The sequence below is a fragment of the Plecotus auritus genome, assembly GCF_963455305.1.
Source record: "Plecotus auritus genome assembly, chromosome: 1".
Taxonomy (NCBI): Eukaryota; Metazoa; Chordata; class Mammalia; order Chiroptera; family Vespertilionidae; genus Plecotus; species Plecotus auritus.
Genome location: NC_137770.1, coordinates 196,478,051 through 196,499,846, shown reverse-complemented (window position 1 = coordinate 196,499,846; position 21,796 = coordinate 196,478,051). Strand labels below are relative to the sequence as shown.

Here is a 21,796-nt window from a genome sequence, read left to right as displayed (position 1 = left end):
TAATTTGTCCCAACTTATAGCTGAGAAACTGTCCTCTTTAAATTCTGTGCTGACTCCCCACCACCTACTAAAGTCCAACTCTTTGTACAAGGCCATCCCCTCCCTTCTAGCCTCATCTCAAATCCAGCCTTCTCACCACATTCAATATCTCACCAAGCCCTAAACCCACAGCCCATCTGTACCCCCTACCTCTGCAGTTCCCTCTGCCTTTCCCACTTCCTTCCTCTTACAAAACTCCAACTCATCTGAGCCACAGCTCAAATGCTGACCCTCTGTGACACCTTCCCTGACTCCCTTTCAGTGCTAGAAGCTCCTCCCCCTTGTTTCCACTTTGTTGCAGCTTCTACTATGACCCAGCTCATCCCATATAATAAAAGCCTAATATGCTAAGTGTCCGGTCGACCAGTCAGCCATCCAACCAATCAAAGCATAATATGCTAATGATATGCTAAGGCACCTCAACCGTTTGCTATGATGTGCACTGACCACCAGGGAGCAGATACTCCAACTGGTAGGTTAGCTTGCTGCTGGGATCCAGCCAATCGGGACTGAGCGAGACGGGCCGGACACGCCTTGGAGCCCTCCTTCAGCTGGCCAACCTCCCACGTCCCTCTCTGGCCCCAGTTGTGCACCAGTGGGGTCCCTCGGCCTGGCCTGTGCCCTCTGGCAATCCAGGACCCCTCAGGGATTGTCGGAGAGCTGGTTTCGGCTCAATTCCACAGGCCAGGCCGAGGGACCCCACTGGTGCATGAATTCATGCATTGGGCCTCTAGTTATGTTATAATGATCTAAATAGACTCTCATTTTCCACTAGATTATGAGCTTCCCAAGGGTAAAGACATACTTGTTTTCTATTGAATCCCCAGAACTGTAGGTTTTAGCACATGTAGGTCCTGAATAAACATCCCGTAGGAGATTCTATTTGCAGTAAGGAGGTAAAATATATAGAAACATTTTCAAAGTGAAGAACAACACCACAAATTCTGTGCTCTGTGCACGGTGAGAGACATTGAAGCCCAAAGCCATGGTTGTCCAGGGAATGGAGAGCCCAGGATAGGCTGGGAGCTGAGCACAGCTTCCTGGGGGAAGCGGGGCAACTGGTGCTCCAGGTTTTGATGTGGGAAATGTCTAGTTTTTACAAAGGCGGGGAAAAGAACTGTATGATTAAAGACCTGCATCTAGGACAGTGTTTGGCATATTGGCAGGGATAGTGAAGAAATTAACTTAAATGGTATTTAAGAATGGGGAAAAGTGGGGCTGTGAGCCCGAGAGACCATGCAATTTGTCTTGCATTCATTTGTCTAACAAATATTTATTAAGCCTTTGCTATGTGTCAGTGAACAAAATAAATATCCCTGCATGCAGTACTACGAGTAAGAAGACACAAGAGTAGGAATAACATATAAATATAAATATAACATGTTAGAAGGTGGTGAGTGCTGTGGGAAAATAAATGGTACAGAGCAGGGTAAGGGGACTCAGGAGAAGGGGATAATGTCATTTTAATTAGGATGTTCAGAGTAGGCCTCACAGGAGGTGCATTTGAACAAAGACTTGAAGGAGGGAAGGGGCTTGCTCTACAGATCATCTGGGGAGGAGGTTTCAGACCAAGTCCCTGAGGTGGCAGCATTTCTGACATGCTCGGAACAGCACGGAGCCCAGAGTGGCTGGAGCAGAGGAGGGTCATAGCAATAAAGAAGCAAGGAGATGGTGTAGGGCCAGGGGGTGGGCCCTGTAGGCCAGGGTGTGGACTTTGGCTTTTAGTGTGAGCCACCGCAGGGTTTGAGCAAAAGTCTGGCCTGACTTTTTGAAAGCCAGGGTCAGGCAAGGAGAGTTCTGCCTAATTAGGTGTTTCTATTAAGGGTTACTATTCACCTTATACATGTAAATTTTCATGCCTTTCAAATATGGTGTACAAAGTTTCATTTTCTGCTGCTCCAGGCTTTACAGGAAGATGGGAAAACTGTGGACATACAGATTTTCAGGGCAGGGCATGAATGGCCTTAGAAACTAAGCCCTGAAAATTTGATGGTTTGTCTAACATCATATGAGCAGCCTGGCTGGTGTGGTTTATGGCTGAGCGTCAATCCACGAACCAAGGTTTGATTCCTGGTCAGGGCACATTCCCAGGTTGCAGGCTCGATCCCCAGTAGGGGGTGTGCAGGAGGCAGCCAATAGATGATGTTTCTCTGTCATTGATGTTTCTATCTCTCTATCCCTCCACCTTCCTCTTTCTGTAAAATCAATAAAATAAAATATTTTAAAAAAAACAAACATTCAGCCCAAGCTGGCTTTGCTCAGTGACTAGAGCATAGGCCCGAGGACCCAAGGGTCTCAGGTTCAATTCCAGTCAAGGACACGTTACCTCAGTTTCAGACTTGATCCCACACCAGTTAGGGCCCATGTGGGAGGCAACCAATCGATATGTCTCTGTCACATCGATGTTCCTCTATCTCTCCCCACTCCCATTCGCTCTAAAAAAATCAATGGGAAAATTTGTTCTGGTGAGAATTAATAATAATAATAAATAAATAAATAAATAAATAAAATCATACAACCAAAGCAGAGGCAAAGCCAAGCCCGGGTTAGACTGTCTCCCGGGTTCCACCCAGGCCCATTCCACTAATCTGACCCCAGAATGACCTATAAAAGTTTTACTTATGTATGTATGTATGTATTTATTTCCAAATCTTTGCTATCACTTTAGTACTAAATAGATATAAAGAATACAAAAGAAACGGTGAAAGGATAAACACGTGGCTGTGAGGACCGTTTGCAGATTGCTCCCAGCAGTCTAAATTAAGATTCACAGCCCCGCGCTCTTCTCTCAATGGATGGCAGCCTCCCAAGCCCCTTGAAGAATCTCCCGAAGCTTCTGGATGTCTGGCTGCCTTCCAGGCAACCTGCCAGGGCTGGACTGTTACTCTATGGCAAGTGTGGGAAATGAAGTAGATGAGGGTGCAAATGCCCATGCCCTCCATGCCGTGACCTGCAGAATCCTGTGCCCCACCGTAAACAGGGCCGTTCCCAGCGAGTAGTCTCCTATGAGAAGTGGTATTGTTCTCCAGCTTCATAAAGAGATGAGTCTGTAGTTTGGGAGAGGATTGGATGCTAATGAAATGGAGTTTGGGGCTTCCTCTGAAGGGTAGACATTTGCTACCTCTTCCGTGAGAGCAGCAGCCGACTTGGTTATATGTTAATTAATAAAGTTTTTGCAGTTGAGGATGCATTCATTGAACAGGGTGTCAGTCAACAGGAAACGCTACACAGAAATTGTCCAACAAGTTTAGGGAATCTACAGGAAGTGGCCAGTTCTGCTTTGTCTTCACCTGAGCCTGTTAGGCTTTTATAAACAGTGTGTCTTTCTAGCTTTCCTCACGAAAAGGACTTGAGTAGATGAAAAGTAGTTCTATTTAGCACCTGGCTGGTACTCTGAAGATTAGAATGATCAGTAATGAATTCCTGAAAATTGTGTTTGCAGACTCATAAAGTTCTTACCATCTGAAAACTGTTTGGGAACTGAGTGTGTTTCTGGGTGAGCAATCGGTAAATTATTCCCCCTAACCGCAGTCTGATCTGTGTGTTCCCAGGAAGGACTACTCGGGGGAGTACACCATCTTCCTGATCCCTTGCACCGTGCAGCCCACACAGCCGTGGGTCGACCCAGGAGAGAAGCCTTTGGCCTGCACCGCACACGCCCCGGAAAGGTAGGGAAGTAGTGTCGATCTTCATTAGTAATGAATTTGCCCACTGGATAACAGTTATTTGTAATCCCAAAACCAATTTGGCTAGGGGTAGGGGGGGGTGCTTTCATGGTCATTTAAGAACATGCACATTGGCAAAATGTCGAGTCCCCTGACACATTCCCAGCTCAGGCTGAGCAAGGCAGCGGTCTGCTGTCATGTTTCAGCTCCCATACTATAAACAGGTGTCCTTCTCACAGTCTGTTTAGTGCCATGTTTGAATTTTTGTCATTTTCATGGGTGATTTCCTTGTTTAAAATGTCTTCTGCCCAGCCGGCATGGCTCAGTGGTTGAGTGTTGTTGACCTATGAACCAGGAGGTCGCAGTTCGATTCCCAGTCAGGGCACACGCTCGGCTGCGGGCTCGATCCCCAATAGGGGGTGTGCAGGAGGCAGCCGGTCAATGATTCTCTCTCATCAGTGATGTTTCTCTCTCTCCCTTCCTCTCTGAAATCAATAAAAATATATTTTTAAAAAAAACACGAAACACTTAAAATAGCTCTCAGGTAGAGTGCCGAAGGGCCGTCTAGTGTTCCTAAGTGCAGGAAGACTGTGATGCACCTTGGGGATGTCAGGTGTGACTTTCAATGCTGTTGCCGTGAGTTCTATGTCAATGAATTAACAATATGTACCAGGATGTCTTTAAGCAGAAACACGCATAAGACAAGTCAGGTGTTAATCAGTTGATGACCATGTTGGGCCCAAGGCTGCAGGAACTAGGTCCTGTATTCCACCCCCACTCCCCACCCCCGGGAGCAGGGTCAGTGTTCACTAACTCAAGTGTTCACTGTGACTTTACAGACCATAATTACCACAAATAAAGAGAATCAACTATGCATCAGCTCATACCCACCTCAGACCTGAGACTGAGTCATATCTATGTTCATTCATTTGACCAGTACTTACTCAGCTCTTATTATGTGCTTCGCTCTGGCCTGGATTTGAACATTCTAGTAGGGATTAAAGGAACCTCTGCTCTCAGGCAGTTTATCGCCCGATGCCTCCTTTCTAGGAGCGGAGCAAAGTGAATTAGAAACATTTCTAAGAAAAGATGCTGAGGACAGAATTTGACATTATTACTAAGAGGAGACAATTTGGAATGGCTTTCAAATTAAGAGTCTAAGTTGGCCATTGGATTTGGTGATGTGGAAGTCATTGAGGACAAAGGGCAGGTTCAGTGGACTAAGGGAAATAAAGCTTGATTGGAGTGGGTTCAAGGGAGAGGCAAAAATGTGGGGACAACAGTGAAAAACAGTGAGTAAAGGACGTCAGAGGATAGGACCGTAGCTAGAAACATGAGGTGTCAGTGAGGTTTTATTTGTGTTTTAGGTTGGAAAGTATTTCAGGATGTTTGTATGCTGGTGAGAATAAGTCTATCAGTCTGTGATGGGGAATTTGATGGTGCTGTGAGAGGGGGGAAATCTGCAGAGCCAGGTCCTGGAGTAAGGCAGGGACAGAACCAGGACAGGGCTGGCCTTCACTAGAAGCAGAGAGAGCTCATCCACTCAAAGAGGAAGGCAGCAGTCCGTGGAGACAGGGGGAGGGGGATTCGTGGATTGGGAGGGTAAGGAGGACAAAATGGATATTTGATTGGATCTATTTTCTGCATGAGGAGCTCTGAGGTTTGGGAAGAGAGGAGAAAGTATTTCCTCTTAAGATTCTCTTACTGACATTTTCTTTCTCCACCTTGCTTTGTTGTTCGAATAGTGTATATAATATATAAAATGTACAAAATACGTTTTAATTGTTTATGTTATCAGTAAGGCTTCCAGTCAACAGTATGCTATTAGTAAAGTTTTGGGCGAGTCAAAAGTTACATGCACATTTTCAACTGGGCAGGTGTTAGCACTGCTCCCCACATTGTTCAAGGACAATTATACATACACTTGTAACACCTCTCCACAGTTAAGATAGTAAATATACCTATTTCCTCCAAAAGTTTCTTCATACTTCTTTGTAATTTCTCCCTCTTATCCCACCATAACTGCCAGGGCTGACCAGCAGACCCTGGGGAAGGGATGAATGGATTACTCCCTCACAATGTCTGCTGTGAAAGAGCGGGCTAAGAGACTGCCTGGCTAAAGGAACCAGACAGCCTCGATTGCCTGCCTCCTTAGGTTTCATTGTAGCAGCGTTTGAGGTAAAGTTTATCTTTTAGATGCAATCAGTAGGGTAAGTAATATTGGGAGGACACCTGTGTCTGCAATGTCCTTTAAGCAAGGACACCCAGAGATTAAGCATAAGGATTCCAGTAAACACCCAGGGTCTGCACATGCACAGACTTGTTTGGAAAGGTCAAGGAATAATTAGGGGCCCCGCCTTTGGCACTCCCCTAAGTCGGAATCCCAATAAACAGGGCAGGCGGCCTTCCGTACACTTCCCTTTTCTCAGAATGTCCTCCTTACAAACTTTCCAACCAAGTCTCATGCTTCCCAACACTTAACCACTCCTTATCTTAGATCAGTGGTCAGCAAACTCATTAGTCAACAGAGCCAAATATCAACAGTACAACGATTGAAATTTCTTTTGAGAGCCAAATTTTTTAAACTTAAAATTCTTCTAACGCCACTTCTTCAAAATAGACTCGCCCAGGCCGTGGTATTTTGTGGAATAGCCACACTCAAGGGGCCAAAGAGCCGCATGTGGCTCCCGAGCCGCAGTTTGCCGACCACTATCCTAGATACCCACTGTCCTGCTTTCTGTCCCTACAGATGAGCTTATATTTCTAAAAAGTTCTATAAATGCCACCATACAGTACACATTCTTTCTCTCTGGCTTCCTTCCCTCAGCATGATTATTTTGATCCATTCATGTGTTTGTATATCGGCATTTTGTTCCTGTTATTACTGGATTGTATTCCATGGCATGGCTATGCTACAATTTGTTTGTCGATGTATGGGTTGATGGACATTTGGGTTGTTTCCAAGTTGTGGCAATGATAAATAAAGCTGCTACGGATATTTATATATATATGCCTTTATATGGACATATGCTTTTTATTTTCTTGTGTAAATACCTAGGAATGGAATGGCTGGATCATGTATGTTTAACTTTTTAAGGAACTGCCACACTGTTTCTGAAGTGTTTGCAAATATGTAACAATGTGTGTACATTTCCCTCATGCCTGTGTCGGAGTTCTAGTTCCCTGCGCCCTGGGGAAAGTGGTCAGGGAGGTCCTGGTGTGGTTGCAGGATTAATGAGTGTGTGTAGAAGAAGAGATCTGGAAAGGTAGGAGGTGCTAGTTAGAGAAGTGAGGAGTTTGAAAATGAGATTTTGGAGGTGGTGCATAGTAGGACTGTGAAGTATGGGTGTCTTCAAAGAACAAGCTCTATGGAGGTGAGGACGTCAGGAACTGGGAGGCTGGGGTGTTAGATGGTTCATCCATTTGGAAGCTGAAATCACCAAGGTGGATGGCAGGAGCGATGCTAGAGAGCACCATAGTCAGCCAAATGTGGGAGGGAAGGTGACCAGGAAAGTGGTAGTTGGCTGCAATGAAGGGCAAACGTGAAATATGCTGGGGAATCTTACTCATATATTAAAGTTTTTAAATTGTGAAATGTTTTAGATATTCAGAACACCATATATAGAACATATATAAAACCTCAAGAAATAGAACATTACCTGATGTGAAATGCAACTGCAATGAATTGAATATCCCCTGGGCTGTGATACTGATGATAAAATGAATTATAATAACTACCAGTGATGTTAATGACCAGGTGTGGAGTGTGGACTAGGTGGTGGGTTTGCACTAAGCTCTTCATGTTTAATTCTCACTACAGTGATTCACCACAATATTGACACTGTTTTTTCCATTTTGTAACAAATGGAGTGAAAGAAATAGAGCATTACCAGGACCTTTTAAATACCCTCAGTGCCCCTTCCAACTGCACTCCCTAAGGTAACTGCTAGCCTGAGGCTGTATTTCTCTTCCCTTGTTTTTGTTTATGGTTCACCTCATATTTACTTTCATGTGGTTTTACCTGGTATTTTTTTTTAACTCCATATAAAAATTTCAGCCCTGGCTAATATGGCTCAGTTGGTTGGCGCATCGTCAGGCACATACCCAGGTTGTGGGTTCCATCCCCAGTTGGCCCCATGCAGGAGGCAACCAATTGATGTTTCTCACATCGATATGTTTTTTTCTCTTTCTCTCTAAAAAAATATAAATAAATAAATAAATAAATAAATAAATAAATAAAACTTCAGACCACATGAATTCTCTCTGCAACTTTTTTTATTTCCTCAGTGAATCATATGTTGATTCATAAGTGAATCTACACTTGTGTTGGTTCATGTAGCTGTGGTTTGGTTTTCATAGCGTTAAGGTACTCATTGTAGGAATATCCCAAAGCTTATTTACCACTCTATTTGGCTTATAATTCCAGATTCTCTCTATTACAAAGGATATTATATGTGTCTTTTAGTGTATATATGAAAGAAGTCTTTCTCCCGGGTAGGTGCTGGATTTTTTTTGTGTGTAAAACAAGACAGGAACACTAGTGTGAAAAACAGCAAAAGGAGCAGAAAAGACGCCAGCCTATCTGCAGGCTCAGTGCTGTGTGGGTGAGGGAGGCTGCAGGGGAAGGGTGTTGTTGAGTATACTGAGGCTTCGGGTTGGAAATCCTTCCCCATTATTCCCAGAGTGACTTTTTCCCTGGGCCTCACCTGCTGTGGATCATCTCTATAGCTCTACGTGGATGCAATAGAAGTGTAACACAAAAACAATCAAGACAGACTCAGGGAACTCTGGCTTAATTCAAAAGAATTGTGTTTCATATTACACCTAATTTTGTGAGCTCTGTCAAACATTCTAACCTTATAAATCATCATCACCATCGTGAGTCCGTTGTTCCTTCTATTTAATCAATAAAGATTTATTGAGTGTCCTATGTCCCTGGCACTCTGTGGATTCTGGTAATGCCACTATTAACAAGAACAAATGGTTTCCCTGAGTCAGATATATGAGCTCTTAGTGCAACTAATGGTTATAGCAAAGCTGTTGAAGTAGGAGCAGCCCTGGCTTGTGTGGGTATCTCCTATACCCCAAGTTCCTTTGCCAACCCTTTCAAATCTACCCACTGGAGCACCTTCGATAAAAGTAAGGAGTAGTCAGATGGGCTCCATTGGAAGAGTAAAGCATTGAAATCATCGCACATGCATTACTCTGTAACAAATATGAGTCTGGAGCTTGGCTAGCACTGAAGATACAATGGTGAGCAAATAGATATGGGCCATGAAGTAGATTTCAGTCATATAGTGACACATTTCACCAAAATACTAAGCCATGATCAGTACTACAAAAGAAAACTAATGAAGTTCCTCTCCTGTACACATCTCTTTACTCAGTGAATATTTAGCACCTGCAACAAAGCACTGTTCACAATCCTGAGAAGGGTGGGGAGGGGAGTGCAGCTTTAATGACCTTTGCAAAGTTGACCGGCTTTCAAGGAGCTCTTGTTTCTCCCACTTTTAGATTCCTGATACCCATCGCATTCCAGCAGACCAACCGCCCTGTGCCAGTAGTGTATTCTCTCAATACTGAATTTCAGCTCTGCAATAATGAGAAAGTGTTTCTGATGGATCCCAACACATCTGATATGTCACTGGCAGAAATGGATTACAAAGGAGCCTTCTCAAAAGGTGAGTTGTTCCCTTTGCCTGCACAAAGAGACCATGGCTGAATGTGAGAAGTTTTCAAGTAAACCCCTAGACCAGCATCTCTGCTCATCAGCTTTCAGTCAACTTGCCAGTGAAGATTCCCTCAGGGAGGATGCCAGGGCAGCCAGCATATAGTCAAAGGAACAGACCCATGTTCTTCCTTTATGTCATTTCACAATCAGATCACACGCTTGGCAGTGTGGCACTGTGGGAAAGCACTGGTCTGAGTGGTAAGAAGACTGGAGTTTCGTACCAGATTCTAACACACTGACTCTGGGCAGGTTGCTTTATCTCTCAGTTCCTCAGAGAGATTGCAACATGACCCCCACTGCCTGTCAGCTTCAAAGATATGCCAAACGTATATGTGCTCTCCATCATGCTTCCTCTGCTTGGAATGGTTCCTCTGCCCCCTCCTTGCCCCACACATGGTTCCCTTGACTTTTCGAAAGGCTATCTCTCTCTTCCTTCGGATCTCTGCTTACATGTTAATCTTCTCAATAAGCCTTTCCCTGACCACACTGGACAGTCTAACATAGGCCTTCATAGTTTTCATTTTCACAGAACACTCTTCAGTGTTTTTTTTTAAATTTAATAAATCTTTATTGTTCAGATTATTACAATTGTTCCTCTTTTTCCCCCCCATAGCTCCCCTCCACCCAGTTCCCATCCCACCTTCTGCCCTTACCGCCCACCCCCACTGTCCTCATCCATAGGTGTACGCTTTTTGTCCAGTCTCTTTCCGCAGCTCCCACACTCCTTTCCCCTGAGAATTATCAGTCCACTCCCTTTCTGTGCCCCTGATTCTATTATATTCACCAGTTTATTCTGTTCCTCAGATTTTTAATTCACTTGATTTTTAGATTCACTTGTTGCTAGATATGTATTTGTTGTTCATAATTTTTATCTTTACCTTTTTCTTCTTCTTCCTCTTCTTAAGGAATATCTTTCAGCATTTCATTTAATACTGGTTTGGTGGTGATGAACCCTTTAGCTTTTTCTTATCTGTGAAGCTTTTTATCTGACCTTCAATTCTGAATGATAGCTTTGCTGGGTAGAGTCATCTTGGTTGTAGGTTCTTGCTATTCATCACTTTGAATATTTCTTGCCACTCCCGTCTGGCCTGCATGGTTTCTGTTGAGAAATCAGCTGACAATCGTATGGGTGCTCCCTTGTAGGTAATTAACTGTTTTTCTCTTGCTGCTTTTAATATTCTTTCTTTGTCTTTTGCTCTTGGCATTTTAATTATGATGTGTCTTGGTGTGGTCCTCTTTGGATTCCTTTTGTTTGGGGTTCTGTGTGCTTCCTGTCCTTTTAAGTCTATTTCTTTCACCAGGTGGGGGAAGTTTTCAGTCATTATTTCTTCAAATAGGTTTTCAGTATCTTGCTCTCTCTCTTCTTCTGGCACCCCCATAATTCTGATGTTGGTACGCTTGAAGTTGTCCCAGAGGCTCCTTACACTATCTTCAAATTTTTGGATTCTTTGTTCTTTTTGCTTTCCGGCTGAGTGTGTTTTGCTTCTTTGTATTTCAACTCTTTGACTTGATTCTTGTGGTCCTCTCGTCTGCTGTTAGGTCTCTGTATAATATTTTTTATTTCAGTCAGTGTATGTTTAATTTCTAGTTGGTCCTTTTTCATATCCTCGAGGGTCTTGCTAAATTTATCGGCTTTTTCTAGGAAATTCTTGAAAAACCTTATAACCATGGTTTTGAATTCTATATCCAGTCGTTTGTTTTCCTCCATTTCTTTCATTTGTGATCTGTTTCTTTGTCTCCGCATTTTTGCTGCTTCCCTGAGTAGCTTTATGTGGTAGGTGTCCTCTAGGGCACAGTGGCTCAGCCTTCCCAGTTACCTGAGGTGGACACTCTTGGTGCACCCCTTTGTGGACTGTGTGTACAGCCTTGTTGTAGTTAAGTCTTGATTGTTGTTGGTATCACTGGGAGGAATTGACCTCCAGGCCAAATGGCTGTGAGGATCAGCTGTGTCTACACTGGGAGAACTTCTGTGCTGGAGACACTCTTCTGAGATAAGACTTGCAAAATTGCAAAAGCCTCTGTGCTCAGCTTGGATGGGGTGGAGTTTCAGGGTGGAGCAGACAGCCTTGGTTTCCCGTCAGGCCTGCCCTATGAGGCCCCTGGGTCTCAGTGTCCCTCGGTAATCTCTGCAAGCACCTCTGAGTGAAAGCCGCCCTCGAGTTTCACCTGCTGCCAGTTTCTCCCCGAATGAGTTGGGGTTCCCAGAAACTTGCCCAAGACTGGAGTTCAGTGCAGTTGGGAGCTTCCTTCTCCCTCCTGCTTTAGAAAGCCAGCCAGGTACTCAGCCGCCTGTGCAGTCAGCTGCCTGTGCAGTCAGCCGCCCGTCCTCTCCGCGTGCGAGTCTCCATACCTCAGCCTTTTGCAGCTCCTCTGAGACTCAATGTGCTTTCCACTTTTCTTCTAATTGTAGAATTTCCACTCAGCCAGCCTTCCTGTGGTTCTGGATGGTGACCGTTTTCTCTTTTAGTTGTAGTTTTGATATTGTTGTGCGAGGCAGCAGTTTAGGTGTTTACCTATGCCGCCATCTTGGTTTCTCCCACTCTTCTGTTTTTATAGTACTTCTCACATTTTTAATATTTTATAATATATATTATTTCCTTATTTGTTGCCTATCTCTACCAGTAGACTGTAAGTTACTTGAGAACAGAGATTGTGATCAAATTTGCACAACATACCAGCAGTGCCTGGGTGCTCAATAAATATTTGTTGAATGAATAAATTAATTAAACAAGATCTGCCTTTCCTCTCTCAATTATCCCTTCTGCCTCTTTCTTACTTTTAATCTTCTCCTCATATCTGAGGTTTCTCTCTCATCCTAAAAACACATTCAAGTCCTGCCCTTAACAGGAAAAAAAAAATTCTCAGCCTTACCTCCACTTCAAACCTTCTTTTCTTTTCTTTGAGGAACTTCCTGAGGGAGCGGTGAGCATACACTGTCTCCATAGCCTTTCTTCACAGGCAGTGCTCCGGCCACCCATTGCAGGCTGGGTCTGTCCCACCACTGCGCAGAACTCTCTCTTGTCGATGACACTTGGCTTCCTGTGCACCAGCCTCACCAGACACGGTCTTGCCTCTCTGACCACTTCTCACTCTCCTTCCCTAGGACTCTGTTCTCTGCCCTGTGTGTGTTGTTGTCTCCATGTTCTTTGCTTGGCTCCTTCTGTTCTCACTTCAGTGCTACCTCTGGCCATCCCCATGGCTTGTCCCATCTGTTTGCTCTGAACCTACTAGAGTCCTACTACTCCACAGCCATTCCACAAAAGTTGACCTTATTTCTGATCTCGCCTGAGCTTCATTCCTCATTTCCATGTGCAATCTGACTACCAAGCCTCTCCAGTGGATGTCTTTCAGACACCTAGCAATGTCTAGAGCTGGACTTACCTCCCTCCAAATATGCTTCTCCCCTATCCTCTGCCCCGCTGACAGCATCCCCATATTCCAGGTGCCCCAGGAAACAACCTCAGGGTTATCCTTCCCTTCTTCACCTCCCCATCCCATCCATCATTAAAATGAATGGAATCCAACTCCCAAACATTGCTTGAATCCACCCCCTTGCCTCCCAGCTATAGTTTAAATATCTATCACTAGAGCATTAAAATAGCCCTTATCTGATCTCTGTGACTCAAATCTCTTAGGCTCCTCCATTCTGTTTTCTGAAGCCCAGATGTGTTGATATTATGCCCAGGCTTAAAACCTTCCCGTGTTCCCTGTTACTTACATACTTAAGGCCAGAATCCTCAGCACCAGGAGTCTATCTTCACAGGAGTCTCTCCTGCTGGAGCTTCTACTCATCCTCCAATCCAGTCACACTGACCTACCACAGAGCAAATGCTCTGGACAGGTGTTTGGAGTCGGACAGATTTGTACTCAACTCTTGTGCCTCATGTGACAGAGAGGAAAACTTGGATGAGTTATTTTATTTTATTTTATTAATATATTTTATTGATTTTTTACAGAGAGGAAGGGAGAGGGAGAGAGAGTTAGAAACATCAATCAGCTGCCTCCCGCACACCCCCTACTGGGGATGTGCCTGCAACCAAGGTACATGCCCTTGACCAGAATCGAACCTGGGATCCTTCAGTCCACAGGCCAACGCTTTATCCACTGAGCCAAACTGGTTAGGGCTGGATGAGTTATTTTAAACAGAGATAATAATTGAACATATCTCTTTGAGCTCATGGGAGGATGTAAATAAGACAGTGTAGATCAGGCGTCCTCAAACTATGGCCCGCGGGCCACATGCGGCCCACCGAGGACATTTATCCGGCCCGCCAGATGCCGCTGCCTGTCCTGCTTAGCAGCTGACTCGTCCCGGCCCCGCAGTGCGCATAGGAATTTGTTCATAGTTTTTTTTTTTAAAACTATAGTCCGGCCCTCCAGCGGTCTGAGGGACAGTGAACTGGCCCCCTGTTTAAAAAGTTTGAGGACCCCTGGTGTAGATGAAGAACTTGTTGCCACATCAGGGACTAAGTGCCCGGGACTCATACCCTTCTAGCATTCAATACTTTGTACTGGAGTTTCTTTCCCTTAGAATGCTCTCCCTGCCTCTTCCTTCCATCTCAAATGCTCTTTCTGACAAACACCTACTCATGTTTCAGGATTATGCTCAAATATCCTTGTTATATCCTTCCATACCTCTCCCCAGGCAGATTTCTGTGCTCAGCAATATGCTTATTTAACATAATGTACCTCCCTCTATTGTGGTTGACAACAGCATAGAGTTGTGGTGGTTAATAGTGTAGGCTGTAGAGCCAAAGTACCTTGACTTTCAATCCCACCCTCACCACTTCCTAGCTTTGTGACCTTCAACAAGTCACTTAACCACTCTGTGCCTCGATTTTCTCATTTGTGAAATTGCCAATACTACATGAGTTCTTACATGGGAAGGACTTAGTTCAGTGCCCAGCAAATAGTATAAGCTTGATAAATGTTAGCTATTTTAGCAATTATTAGCTATTATGACTGTTCTCTCAGCTACATCTCACTCACCTTTGTATCCCCTGCATATAAAAGAGTGCTTGGCATACCTTAAATGCTTAATTAATACATTTTGAATAAAAGAAGCACGTGGATTGAAAAAGCTCTTCATAGAAAGATATTTTTTGTCTCTAAGAGAGTGTGTTAAATCCTTTTTACCTTGACATTTCTTTCTCTTTAAAGTCTGACCTAATTAATGCCTCTCAATCTTTCCAGGTCAAATCCTTTATGGCCGAGTACTTTGGAATCCAGAACAAAACCTTAATTCTGCTTACAAACTCCAGCTGGAGAAAGTCTATCTGTGTACTGGCAAGGATGGCTATGTGCCTTTCTTTGATCCCACGGGGACAATCTACAATGAAGGGCCACAGTATGGATGCATTCAGCCAAACAAACACCTAAAACACAGATTCTTGCTGCTGGTATGTAACTGTTGATGTTAAAGAGATGACACTTGAGTAGATTTTCTCAGCTCTGAGTCCTGTCTAAAGCTAATAGAACTCCACTCTTTATGGTTTTATATATTTGTGTGTCATATATATGACACACAAATATATAAAACCATAAAGAGTGGAGTTCTATTAGCTATATATATATATATATATATATATATATATATATATATATATATTATTGTTGTTGCTTCTCTCTGATCAGCTGAATTCTAGTACATATCTGATGGTATGGTGGGTAACAGACAAGCTATTATTAATGTCCCAGGAAAAGAAAGTCTAGCCCAGTGTTTCTTGAGGTGTGGTCCAGAGACCCTGAACATCCTCAGTACTCATTCAGGGGGTCCACAAAGTCAAAACTACATTCCTAACAGTATGATGACACTTGCCTTTTTCACACTCATTCCTTCATGAGTGTAGAGAGCATGAAAGGTTTATCGATATGATTTCAGATTCCACATTGTAACTAATATTTTTTAAATTGCACTTATCAACTTATTGATAAAAGTTATTGATAAAAGCTATTAAAATATTCTTCCCTTTAAACTGCATAGCTGTGTGAGGTCATTTTCTTCATAAACATCAGCCAAAACAACATAGCACAATTGACTGAATATAGGAGTTACGAGAATCTAGTTCTTTTCCAGAGATTTGCAAAAATATAAAGGAATGCCAGCTCTTTTTTGGAAAGGTGGGGGTGAATATAGGTATTTTCTCTAAAAAAATATGTTACTTATGTTAATATGTAATGAGTTTTTTCACTGCCGTTTTAAAATAAATTTGTAAATAGTACTTTTTGATTTTTAGTGTTAATTTTAGTACAGTAAATACTGATAGATACAAACCACATAAACAAAAGATTTTTGGGGTCCTTGATTTTTAAGTGTATAAAGGTTTCTGAGACCAAATAGCTTGAGAGTTATTTGCCTAGGATACCCCACTCTCTGTGTTTTGAGATCACAGAGGCCACCAGGTGTCCTCCCTTGAAGAGGGTGGTGGTGCCCAGAGGCGACCCAAGGAGAGGGCTTCTGCTGCGCATTCTCCCCTGACCCCAACCCAAGGCAGGTGAAGAGGGCCTTTCTCTTCCCAGTGACTGCTGCTTGCCAGTCCAGTAGTCCCATCTTTCTCTCTCTTGTTTTTTTTCCTGAAAATCTAGGACCGCAGTCAGCCAGAGGTAACTGATAAGTACTTCCACGACGTGCCCTTTGAGGCCCACTTTGCTTCCGAATTGCCTGATTTCCACGTGGTCAGTAGCATGCCAGGTGTGGATGGGTTTACTCTGAAAGTTGATGCGCTCTATAAGGTGAGTGTGATAAGAAGAAGAGAAACAAAGGACCAAGGCCACTTTAAAGGTTGCAAAAGGAAGACATATCATCTGTGGACTGTCAGTTTCTTTGTACAGCATCTTGCTGGCACGTCCTTTTTATTGTTGTTAAGCTTATCATTCACCCCAGATTTTTACCATTTACCTCCAATACGACAAAGTAATGGTAAAATTATTTAATTTGCATATACTCTCTTGTTATTGTGTGCATCTGGGTGCCTACCATATTCTAGTTTTTCCTAATTATTTTTTGTATTGCCTGCCTTCTGGGCTCTATTTTCACAAGCATGTGGAAAACTTTTAACAAAATCATAAACACAATACAATAATTTAGAATGGCAATAATAAGTAATATTTGATGAGCAAAAATACTCTAAGTCCAAGTAATAAACAAGAACTTCCAAGATCAAATTCCACTTTTTTCTGTCTCCAAATAGTAATCTATGACCTTAAATTTTAGAATGATGATCACTCTTTGGAAGGTAGTTCAAAATCATGGAGTGTTTCAATGGGGCCAGATGACATGGCAATAAAATACTTGATGGTATAGCTCAGGGGATATCCAGGGAATATTCAGATTTAGCAAATTTTTGTCAAGTATCTGCTTATTATGCACAGAGTAGGTGTTTAGTGAATAAAGTATCTGCTTATTATGCACAGAGTAAGTGTTTAATGAATATTTGTTGAGTGACTATTTTAGCTAAAGTTCATCATTAAGTAGTAAATTAGCATAACAAACAATTAAAGGTCCCTGGTAATTAATGTGGCTATTAATACTGTTACTTCTCTATAATCAAGGAAGACCAACAAATCATAAGCATTTACCAGCTCTAGAGAAATAAATTCTTAGGACTATTCTATACACAGATAGACAAAGAGAAAAAGAATGTGAATAGCTGGACCAGGATCACCCTAATTTAGAAATAAAATGGAATCCATAAACTCCGTAATATTTGGTTGAATTCTCTAATGGTAAACACCAACCATTGCAAATGCCTTTCTTGAAACACATCACTTGCATTTATCTATCGAGGTTTATGGTGGCACTGTCTTTCCATTTCCTTTTGTCAGAGGTCATCTGTGGGCAGCAGTGACATGCTTGGTTTGTCTCCCGTTTTCCTCCTCCTGCAGGTGGAAGCAGGACACCAGTGGTACCTCCAGGTCATCTACATCATTGGCCCTGACACCCTCTCAGGGCCCCGGGTCCAGCGCTCTCTCACAGCCCCTCTGAGGCGCCACCGAAGGGACCTGGTGGACCCCAGTGGCCAGCTGGCCCTTGCCAATTCCCTCATCTATGACAATGAAGGGGACCAAGTCAAGAATGGCACCAATATGAAGTCCCTCAATCTGGACATGCAAGAGCCCGTTGTAGCTGCCTCTCTGTCCCAAACGGGGGCGTCCATTGGCAGTGCGCTCGCTGCTATCATGCTTCTGCTTCTGGTGTTCTTGGTGGCTTGTTTCATCACCAGGAAGTGCCAAAAACAGAGGAAGAAACCGCCCACAGAGGACATTTTGGAGGAATACCCTCTGAATACCAAGGTGGAGGTGCCCAAGAGGAGCCCCGACAGGGTGGAGAAGAACGTGAGCAGACAGTACTGCACCGTGCGGAACGTCAACATACTGAGCAACGCCGAGGGGGCGTACGTGTTCAAAGGTGCTAAAGTGAAAAAACTAAATCTGGAAGTCAGAGTTCACAACAATTTACAAGATGGAACAGAAGTTTAATGGAGGCGACCCATGTGTATTTTTTTCTAAAATCATTTTTTATAAAACGGGAGAAATACTGGTATTTTTATAATCTTGCAGATGAAAAGGGAAAACTATAGCTTTGAGCAGGGGAAGGTACACATCACTTGCATCAACTCACAACTGAGCTACCTCATTCAACAAAGAACCACTAGGACTCCCAGCGTACTGGAGTCGCTGTTTCTGTGGATCCCTTTAGTAGTCTCAGTAGCCACAGTTGCTCCTGGAAGGCTGATCTTCGAAAGCAAGTGTGTTAGTGTTAGGACGGGAGGTAGACGGTTAGGTTAGCTGATGCAGTTCCGAGGACCGGGGGATGGACAGTGGCAGATCTCAGAAAGTGGCCTTCAGGGCCTTTGGTTTCCTCCCCCACTTCCAGCTTTCTTCTACATGGGCTTCTCCTGGGCCTCTAACAACCTAGAGGGCTCATGCTAATTCTTCAAGGACAGGAAGCCGGAGGTGAGACTGTCCTTGGTCTCCAGAGCAGGACATTTAGAGGAATGTCTGACTTAGCATGCTGAGATGAGTGTAACTTTTTCAAATTGCTGGCACCCAGATTCCATTCAAAATTCTGTTAATCAGCACAACGTTGTATTTCTCATTGCATCCACTTTGACAGCCTGCACTCACTCCATGGCCTCTAATTGCACTTTGCCATTTCCAAAGTCCTTTTCACCTGGGGGTTAAAGTGCTCCAGATACAGGAGAAACCTCAGACATGGCAGGAGTGGGGACTGAAACCTACAGAAAGGAGGGGCCTGGCAAGCACCTCAGAGCACATTATTGATGCACTGCACCCTAGTCCCAGGGAGATGTCCTTGTGCCCAACTAGTTGATGCTGCATCGAGGACATGTTAGGACACCTTTCTGTCAAAGGATGCCACAAAACAAGGTCACTGCACATGACCTTTTTCTACATCGCCATGGATGCTTTAAAAACCTACCACATTTCTTGCTACCCCAGGCTTTGCCCAGTCCAATAATAGACAAGCCCATGTGCTTTGATAGTTGTGGGGTTTTTATTGTGCTAGGGCAGTGGTCGGCAAACCGCGGCTCGCGAGCCACATGCGGCTCGCGAGCCGTGATTTGCCGACCACTGTGCTAGGGTTTCAGGAAAGTGAGTGATTCATTTGAATAAAGCAAATTAGGATAAAGCCCAGGCCAGAGTGAAATCAGTTAATAGATGCCTACTGATATAATACAGCAGATAAAGTACTAGTACTCACAGCAGATAAGGCACCATTCCTGGTACCGTACGTATTTCAGGGATTTCTCTTTGTGGGGGTTCTTTTCTGGTAGCTCAGGCACTTATTTTTACCATATCAGCACATGACAAGGCCATAAACACATGGCTTTTAAATGATTTAGTGTTCAAATAGCAACTTAACGATTTTGCACATTGTGTACACACCGCTTGCTTTTGTGTTTCTTTTTGGTTCCTGCCTTATTGCAAAACCATAAGCATGCAGGTCTTAAACTGGAGACACCATTTTATTATTCTCTTCCTGATGCATGGCATACCATAGTCACTGAGCAAATGACCCAAGCTCTTTGGAACATTCCAAACTGGGAACACTTTGGTACTAACAGCTAGAAAGAAGGAACTCTGAAAGGTTTTCAGCATCTCTGCCAGACTCCAAGCTCCTTGAGAGTAGGACCTGTGTGAGCCATGACTTTGATTATTCAGCAGTGCCTTGCATATAACAAGCACTCCGGAAATATTTGTTGAGTGAACAGATGACTGGTGTCATAGGTGAGTTATAGAGGAATAAATTTAGAAACGGGAGGGAAGAGGGTGTGGTGGCAATATCACAAGGGAAAGTAGAAAGAAAAGCAAAAACTGACTTCTACTTGGATTATGAGATAATCTCATTGGAACAAGGAAGCACCAGTTTACGTAGACATGAACCTGGCCATGGTCTTGAGAACTAAACAGACAAGTCATAATAGTGCATTAGCAGGAGGTGAGACTCCTTGGTCTCCAGAGCAGGACAGTTAGAGGAATGTCTGACTTAGTAGGCTGAGATGAGTGTTACGTTTTCATGATAGGATGAATTGAGGGATCCCAGAGCCGGAAATGCCTACCTGACTGGTCTGGTGCCACTTGAGACACCAGACAATTTGGGGCAGAATTTATGTACCCACCTCACAAACATCCAGAATTGGTGTCTCATGGCTCCCTGCTCACCGGAGGGGCAGATTCTTCTAACAACCTAGAGGGCTCATGCTAATTCTTCAAGGACAGGAAGCCAGTCATTTGAAGAGCAACTTTGACTTGGTCCTTTATTTATAGTTCCTCATGCCAGATGCTTACACATTAAAGCAACATCTTTACATTTGCTCAAATATTCGTCTTGCACATCCTCTCCATTACTACCAAATGGGACACGTGCATGGGGAGAGTGCAGACAGGTGGCAGGATTAAGCTAGTTGGGAATCGCTTGAGACTGAGATCTCTGCGTGCCCCTAGCAGCCTCCATGGAGGAGGTTTTGCATGACCAGGGCAGCGTCCTGTGAAGACCTTGAGGTGGTGAATCGTCTGTGCGAAGGGAAGCCCTTGGAATAGTCCTGCCTTCCTTCCTCTCAGCCCTTCCCCCCACTACATACACGTTCCTGAATGTGGTGCTTCTCTAGTGGATGACATTACACGGAAAGTGTTAAGAGATGTGAACTTGAGATTGACTCCTTTGATACAGAATTTTTTATTTCGTTTATGTTTTATACTTTATTTAGGGATCAGATCATTTGGTGGCTGATGTGGAATTATACTTCAGTCAAAACTCTGCTTTCTGTTCCTGACTTGCTCACTAAAGCCTTGTGTGTTTACTAACCTCTTATAGCATGCCTTTAGGTAAGAAGGAACAAAGCCCCTTGGGGGTTACTATTTGCTATCACACACTGGCTGGCTGTGAAGGTTAAAAGAAAGAAGAGTCTGCAGCTTTTTTCTGCCTGCATTGTCCCTGGGCCTCCTGGAGGACTCCTGCAGTCTCACTGGTGGATGGGAAATCATAGTGGAATACGTTCGCACAGCCTTCTGACATTCAGGCTCAGTGTCCTGTAAGAATTCTTGTGATTCTTGGATACTGCGCACCTGCTCAGACTGAGTAAAATATTTGTGGTGCTGTCAACCCGATTTCTTGACTCTCAAATGATTTTTGTATTTCCAATACCAATTTGTGTGTTATGAATTTGTGATCTCTTCAATAGCATATGCCACTATATAAATTTGTATTAATAAATGACAGTCTGGTTGCGTTTTTTTTTTTTTTTTTTTTTGCTATGTTCATTTTACGTTATTCATCTCATAAGACATTGCCCTTGAGATGGAAAAATCATTTTGCAGCAAAGTTTTTTGGAAAAAGTCCCTCTGAAGGGGTTGAATTTGAGACACATACTAACTGTGCTAAGAGCATGATAGAGAATTACACATATCCAGATAATCATAGCTCTTTTCTTGCAATCAGTTGCAACCCCAGGACAAAGAGGAATCGTTAAAATCTCCATGTGCAATACAATAAGATGATTATTCACACTATATTACCATCAAAGTTTCTCAGGACTGTGATCTAGTGTGAGAATGGCTATGAGCTCTTATGCACACACAAAGGTTCATTAAGTGTCCATAACACCCAGGAGATGACCAAAGCGCCAAATAATAGTTTATTGGCTTATGCAAGGGAAAATGGCAGAGTTCCAATGGGACTACGCCCAGGCAGTCTTGGCATTCTGCAAGCCTGTGCATTTGTGTGCCTCCCCCCGTGTGCAATTGTTTTATATGAAAAAACAAAAATATTGCCAAGGATGATGATCAGTAGGGCTCTGTTGGCACCTTTTCATGGTACATTAGCAAACTCAGCAAGACCTGA

General features: G+C 43.5%; 1 protein-coding gene across 2 annotated transcripts in view; it reads left to right on the top strand.

The window, feature by feature from the left end:
• FRAS1 (Fraser extracellular matrix complex subunit 1) overlaps positions 1 to 21,179 on the top strand; it is a gene marked incomplete at its 5' end in the record, with an annotated part of 457,295 nt that extends 436,116 nt beyond the window's left edge. For both annotated transcript variants that reach the window (XM_080673629.1, XM_080673630.1), the window contains 5 exons: positions 3,591 to 3,707; positions 9,219 to 9,385; positions 14,629 to 14,834; positions 16,021 to 16,167; positions 17,320 to 21,179. In XM_080673629.1, coding sequence (XP_080529755.1) covers positions 3,591 to 3,707; positions 9,219 to 9,385; positions 14,629 to 14,834; positions 16,021 to 16,167; positions 17,320 to 17,913 — 1,231 coding nt within the window. In that variant the 3' untranslated portion in view covers positions 17,914 to 21,179. The remainder of the gene's footprint in view (positions 1 to 3,590; positions 3,708 to 9,218; positions 9,386 to 14,628; positions 14,835 to 16,020; positions 16,168 to 17,319) is intronic.
• Between the last annotated feature and the right edge of the window lie 617 nt (positions 21,180 to 21,796).